We start from the raw sequence: 7,201 nt of genomic DNA on the forward strand, positions 1-7,201 counted from the left end.
TTCTAACAATGTTTCGATTTTGGTGGGCTATTAAAATATTTGGGGGGGACCAAGCCCCCCAAGCCCCTCTGATATCCTTTATGAATATTACGCATTGTAGTGGCGCATATAGAGGGGGGGCCCATAATGAAATTTCAAATTCAATTAAAACATTTTTATGCATATTGCTAAATTATATAATTATATATTTATATGATTCCATGGCCTGTATCTACTATTATTGTTATTGTTCTATGCTAGTACGTTGTTTTTGAGGTATAAAATTTACGTTACTGACTGATACCATGGTCTATGATTGTAATGACCAATCAAAATACGAATAAACTATGAAAGGACACGACAAATAAAGCTGTGTATTTACATCACAGACTAGATATCTTCTAATTTCTAAACATATCTAATTGTAGCTATGGTGGGGGTAAATTGGCCCATAGTGAAAATAATTAATATCTACGCCACTGGTCATATTAATTATCAATAATTATTATTTATTACAATATCTAAAACACTTATAAATATAATTTATTATAATAAAATTAAATTAATGTGAAAAAATAATAAAATAAAATATAAAAATTGTTTACCAAAGGTTCATTCTGTATACCTATTTTTACTTCTGTATGTTTTTGGAACACCTGATAATCATTAAAAGTACTTAAGCATGGTTGGTCCTATACTTTTTGAAATGATATATTTAAATAGTATTTTTTATATTATGAATAGTATTTAGACCGTACTGATAAGTAGAATTTAAATAACTTTCAACATATTTTTTTAAAAATGTTTATTATTGAATGGTTCGCGTATACATATTTATGTAAATCTAAGGACTTTCTAACGAGCTCACTCTTCAATTTAAGCTCACAGCCTACTAATTAAATAAAACTCCTCTTTACTTTAATATGTGTACCAATATATAGTACACAACAATTTTAATATAACACAAACTTAATTTATGTGTATAACCTTATTACCAACTTGTTAAAATACGTATTAAATATGTCTATTAGAAGTTTTTAAATAGGTGATCCTTTCACTCTTATTTTTCTATCATGAGATTATAATACATGAGTATATATTAATATTTTGTATAAAATGTACCATGCAAAATTATTTTGTTTACATATTATTATGTATTTTTATTGAAGATTTTTATAATAGAAATATTAATAATTATGTCAGTACAAATAAGAAAAGTTATTTTGTTATTTATAATAATTAGGTTTTAAATTATTTAAATTTTTAAACTTGTTTTTTATTTTGTTTATTAATTTTCCGTTTGTTCTTTTTTCCGTTTCGCTTCCAGTATATTGTTTGGATTTGGAATAGCCATTGATCTGGGGTATCTTGGATCTACTAACTCCGGTAATAAACAATTGAAAAAAAATTATTTAGCTTAGGAAACATTTTTGTCTGCCACAAAGTATTAAATCTTTTTCTGTCGTTTTTTTAACCAAATGTCAAAAGTTAAAATCTAAATTCAATAAAATTATAATATGTATATTTATAACATGTTTTGGACCACTCCTGAAAAAAATTTCTAGATACGGCCTTGCCTAGTTGTGTCTATGCTAGTAATAAATATACTGTAAATATACTGAATTTTAAAGAAATGATAAATAATTAAAGAATTATTTATTTATCAAAAAGGTTAGTATAAAAATCAATCATTTATAAGTATATTTTACCATTTTTAGTCTAATTATCAGCAGGTTAATTTTTTTATCAACCTGTTTAATATTTTATTGTTTGACGGAGAAATTTTTTTTTTTTTATTACTAAATATTTATCTGTATTCAGAGTTTCATTATGATAGGATGGACCAAATTTTTTTAATAAATATTTAATGTTAAAAATTGATGTCAATGAATGTCAATCAAGGTTAGGTTAACCTATCAATCAACTTTCTGGCTTTTACACTAAATTCGTCAATAATATGTTCTGTAGATAATGAATTGTCTCGATGTATGTTCATTAACGCAATCCCTTTAACCATGACTATCCCGTCCTATTTCTTAAATGTCTTTTTAAACGTTTAAGGCTAAAAAAGAAAAACCCATGAGGTGGAATATCCCTCAGCATCCCTCCTGCGCACGACACTGGGTTTTAATAATAATTAAATATTTCCGTAAAGAACTTTACGAACTTAACTTTGTATAAAGTTTTAAATTTTCCATCATTACCCTTTTGCTTTCACGTACTCCTGGGACCATCTCGGAGTTACGAGTGATAATTTATTCTGCGACTACATGGGTATATTTTACACACCAGATGATATTCAATATGGTAAAATGTGATTATTGCACAAATGGATAAACTGTTGCTTCTTTACGTGTTATCATTGTAACTGACTAATGTCGCTGTTATTTTACAAAAATTCCAAACATTCTAGCTAAATGTATCCATTATTGTTTCTTAAAAGTGTTGATTCATCTTTTAATACTAGTCAGTAGCCATCTCCTTCGATAATCAATTATTTTTCAAATTATTTTTTGATTTCAGTAACTATCGATCCCAACACGAAATTTAACTATGAGCAAAACGGTATGTGCATATTTAATATTTTATGTTAATATTTCATGTAATGAAAATTTAATAAATTATTTTATATTTATTAAAATTATTTATTTAATTTTATTTACCTATAGGCGTCTTATTCAGATGAACATCTGTCTGGTGAGTAAATTTTGAATGTTATTAAATCCTGAATGAATGTAGTTGTAGAAAGGGTATGATGTTGACTGTTGATTACAGTTTCATTACCTTATTTGGTTCTAATATGAAACTCGTCCTCGTAAGTAAAACAAATTGTTATGAGAAGGTTAGAAGAAGTGACTGTATTCATTTGATGTAGTTATAACAAACATAACATAATCTACAAAGTATAATTTTTAAAAAAAATTTTTTTTGTCAAAATGTATTCTTATAACTATGATACTGTTAAAGTGATTACTTCAATGGATGGTAACAGCTAAATATTTTAATTTTACACAATTTATGGTCATATATTTATGTTTTAGAAATGCAAGAAGCTTTCCAACTTTTTGACATTCGAGGGGATAATAAAATTCACATATCACAAATTGGTAATGCCTTACGTGCTTTGGGACAAAATCCAACTGAGTCAGATGTCAATAAGTTCACTCAGCAACATAAAGCAGGTAAATATGTAGCATGCAATGACATACTTGATGATTATTTATTTTTTTTTGCTTTTGTCTTTAAAAATTACAGCAATGTAATTAAGTTACATATAACAATTTAAATGGATTAAGTACTATACAATGTAAAAATTAAATAAATTTAAATAATAAAGCTAGAAGAATTGTTAAAATGTATAATGGAATGGTACTCGTCCAATATGCTATCTACCGTAATTTGATGATAGTTTAGTACAATAATATGATAACCTGTTTTGTTTGTGTTTGTGACTCTTATCGATTATAGGTGTTTTTATTGTGATTTATTTATTATTGTTTATTAATTATTATTATGAGTTTTTCAACTATGAGTTATTTATATTGAAATATAATTCAAAATGAAGATATGTGCGAAAAATGTTTAAGCATACGAGATTTATTACTAATCGACCAAACATGAACAAAAATTAAAAACCAAACAATTTGTGGTGGTGAGTTGAAAAAATTTCTTAAAAAATCATTCCTCGGAGATATGTATACATAACTACATTGTAGTTAAAATATTTACGGTAGATAGCATACTAAATCATCAAACATGTGGTAGATAACATATTGAACAAGTACCAATGGAATGAATGATAGAAGCAAGAGTTAAGGAAAAGATTTGAGTTTGGACTGATGTAACAAAAGGAAGACAACAAATAAAAAAAATGTAAGTCCGCTAGGAAGAAGGGAAGAGCAGTTATATATAAATTATTATTAATATAATTGTATAATTATAAATTATAAATTACAAATTTTAGAATGATGATTTGGTTAAATCATAAATAATACTATTTAGAAATAATTTTATGTTTATATAAAAGTTTTTAATGTGTTCTATATTATTTTTTGTGAAATAAATATATTATTTGCTTGAAGCCTTTTTAAATATTTTAATAGTATTCAAGTGTTGAGCATCTAATAATACTATATAATTTAATTCAAGCTATAATGAAAAAAAAGATAATATTTATATTTACTCATAAACAAGTTTTTAAAACTTTTTTACTGAGTACAATATGTTTGATTGAGTATATATAATCAATTGAAAAATAAAATAATTAATTTTAATATAGATGAAAGAATAACATTTGAAGTTTTTCTACCAATTTATCAAGCCATATCTAAAAATAGGTCATCTAATACTGCTGAAGATTTTAATGAAGGTCTACGTCATTTTGATAAAGATGGTAACGGTTATATTTCATCTGCTGAACTAAGACATCTTCTTACTAGTTTAGGTATTTAATTTTTCTTTATTACTTAGAATTAGTTATGTATATTATAGTTTTAATTTGATTTTAATGTTCTAATATTTAAGGTGAAAAATTAACTGATGATGAAGTTGAACAATTGCTGGCTGGTCAAGAGGATTCTCAAGGAAATGTTCTTTATGAAGAGTTTATAAACATGGTTATGTCTGGTTAATTTCTAAAATTTCATTATGACCTTTAAAAATTACCATCATTTTTTATATATCACTTGTATTTAAATTAACAACTATAAAATAATATCTTAAATGTATTCATATATTTTTCGTAAACATTCTATTACTAACCATTGCTTTTATTTGTTAGGTTAAAATTATTTTTATTCATAATTACATTCCATTCAAATTATAGTTTATTCAATTGCAATATAATATAAAAAAAAATTTTATTGGTTGAATTTTAATAATTTTATTTTTATATTTATTGTTTTATTTTTAAAATATTATTTTTATTATGTATAGTTTACTAATCAAAATAAATTTATAATTAGTATTTCTAGTAGTTTAATTTATTACACATTAAAAATATATGATACATGTATTTAAGAAAAGTATAGTTAGGAGTAGTGTACCAGATATTGTCTCCCTTTACAATATATAGCCAATCCAATTATATAGTTTAATTTTAATCAAGTTAAGGTAATGTAAAATATTGCATTTAAAAAACTCATTAGTCTCTTAAAATTTAAAATGTTGGAAAAAACCCATAAAAAAAAAAAAAACAATCTTCACGTTGATTACCATGAGAGTGCTCAGGTTCTCTCACCGTTCCAACTTTAGCGTACCATGACAATTTTTAAATATTTAAATTCATGTACCAAATCATTAACTCATTAATTATTGATGATACGAAAAAATGCCTCAGATGAAAAAATATTTATTTTGAATGATTACTAATTATCTATCAATAATTAACTGAGAGAACCCGGGTACTCTCGTGGTACACAAATGATACAATTGTGCATAGGGAACATTGAGAGAACCCAAGGCCTCTCAGTATATGTTTTCTTATAATTTAGATAATAGATTGATTATTGCTCCACGAACATTTGTTTTCTTATTTTTCTAATATTTATTTATCATTATTGTATAATTTGCAAGACCACAATAACATTCTGTAATTCTTGTGAAAATAAACCAGCTTTTTGCTTGGAATGTTTTCAAAATACTCACAAATAATTATTTTAATAATTCCTAAATTTAATTAATATTAGGTTTTTTTTTTTGCAATTGTATTTAATTTTGAATAGTGAGTCACTATTAAAGACAGAAATGTTAAGTTTTTTTTTATTTGTTACTTATGTTTATAGGTATCTATAACATTTTAATTTTGTTTTGATATATTTTTTTGTTTTATTTGTTTTATTTTTTAATGTAATCAAAGACTGATGCATCAATGAATTTAAAAAAAAAAACATAAGGCTGTTTAAATTAATAAAATTGTTTAAATTCTGGGTGAATAATATTTGTTTTATAAAATATCAAATAACTTATTTTTTGAGAGAACCCGAGGATTCCCACAGTTACCACAGGTAGATAACGTATATTAATGACGATTTATACGCTATTTAGTACAATTTTATAAAAGTAGATGGCGTAAATGTTAAATCAAACACAAGAAATACTGAGAGAACCCGGGTACCCTCACGGTACACAACAATAGACCTGTTGAGAGAACTCGAGTACCCTCATGGTACAGAAAGACAGTTTATGAAAATTAGGCTTGGTAGTCAACGTGTTAAAGTATTAATATAGGTCAGTTTATTCTAATATTAAAGCTAAAAACAATGGACAATCACTATCAATACAATTTTGCTATTGAATGACACTGACATTGACAGCACATGTGGGTGTGTCCTCTCTTAACAAAAATAAATGCAAATGCTATTTTAAGTTTTCCAGGACTTCTATGTAAACCATTTATGAATTTTTTTCTAATAACAAATTATAACTTACAAAGATTATAAAATTGTATATAAGGCAGTATAGTAAATATAAAAATACACTAGTTAATTTTCAGAAATACATTTATTAAGAATTTCATTTTTGTTATAATTAATGAACTGTAATTCATAAATATATATAAAAAAAAAAAAAAAAATCATAAATACCATAAAAATATTATATAATGTTGAATTACACGAATAATAAAAAATAAATCAACATTAATGCAAACTATTGTATATTTTCAAAAAAGCTAAAATAAAATAAATTAATAATTAGAAATAAATACAGCTTTAGGTGATTTACAAATATTTATAAAAAAAAAAAAATTATAGCATACACTTTTAATAAAATAAAAGATCATGATAAAATAACAAAAATTATAATTAAAAGCTAAGTAATTTAGTTTTTAAAACTGTTGAATATTTATTTTATTAGCATATTAAGACATAATTAAAAAGTTCTTTTTTATGCATAAGTTAATAGCTAAATCACTAGAAAGATAGAAATTGTATTTGAAATAACAGACATTTTTGATCAAACTTTTTGCATACTATAACATAAATAAATTAAAAATTTTAGTATAATTTTAAATAATTGCTTATTGCCAATGCATTTTCTTTATTGGCTAGTGGGTACCACTAATATTGTGAGTACAAAATATTTTATGAATTATGTAATTTACAAAAATAAATCCTAGTAATTAATTATTTAATAACTTACTGACATTTTTTCTTTAATATAAATAATGTAAAAAAAATTATTTATATATATATATATATATATATATATATATATATATATA

The 7,201-nt window shown here is 24.0% G+C and overlaps 1 protein-coding gene across 2 annotated transcripts; it reads left to right on the forward strand.

Moving 5' to 3' along the window:
- The first annotated feature begins 2,348 nt into the window (after window positions 1-2,348).
- On the forward strand, window positions 2,349-4,802 carry LOC112690618 (myosin-2 essential light chain-like). Of its 2 annotated transcripts, XM_025564665.1 has the most exons (5): window positions 2,349-2,544; window positions 2,649-2,676; window positions 3,021-3,161; window positions 4,259-4,423; window positions 4,504-4,798. In XM_025564665.1, the coding sequence occupies exons 1-5, from the start codon at window positions 2,533-2,535 to the stop codon at window positions 4,608-4,610; spliced, it is 453 nt and encodes a 150-aa protein (XP_025420450.1). In that variant the 5' UTR covers window positions 2,349-2,532; the 3' UTR covers window positions 4,611-4,798. The 2 variants fall into 2 exon arrangements, with proteins under 2 accessions (XP_025420450.1, XP_025420449.1); XM_025564664.1 differs by lacking the exons at window positions 2,349-2,544; window positions 2,649-2,676 and adding an exon at window positions 2,770-2,964 and having other exon boundaries at window positions 4,504-4,802.
- The last annotated feature ends 2,399 nt before the right edge of the window (window positions 4,803-7,201 follow it).

The sequence above is a fragment of the Sipha flava genome, unplaced genomic scaffold (genome assembly GCF_003268045.1).
Source record: "Sipha flava isolate LNK unplaced genomic scaffold, YSA_version1 51155_pilon_pilon, whole genome shotgun sequence".
In the NCBI taxonomy this organism is placed as follows: Eukaryota; Metazoa; Arthropoda; class Insecta; order Hemiptera; family Aphididae; genus Sipha; species Sipha flava.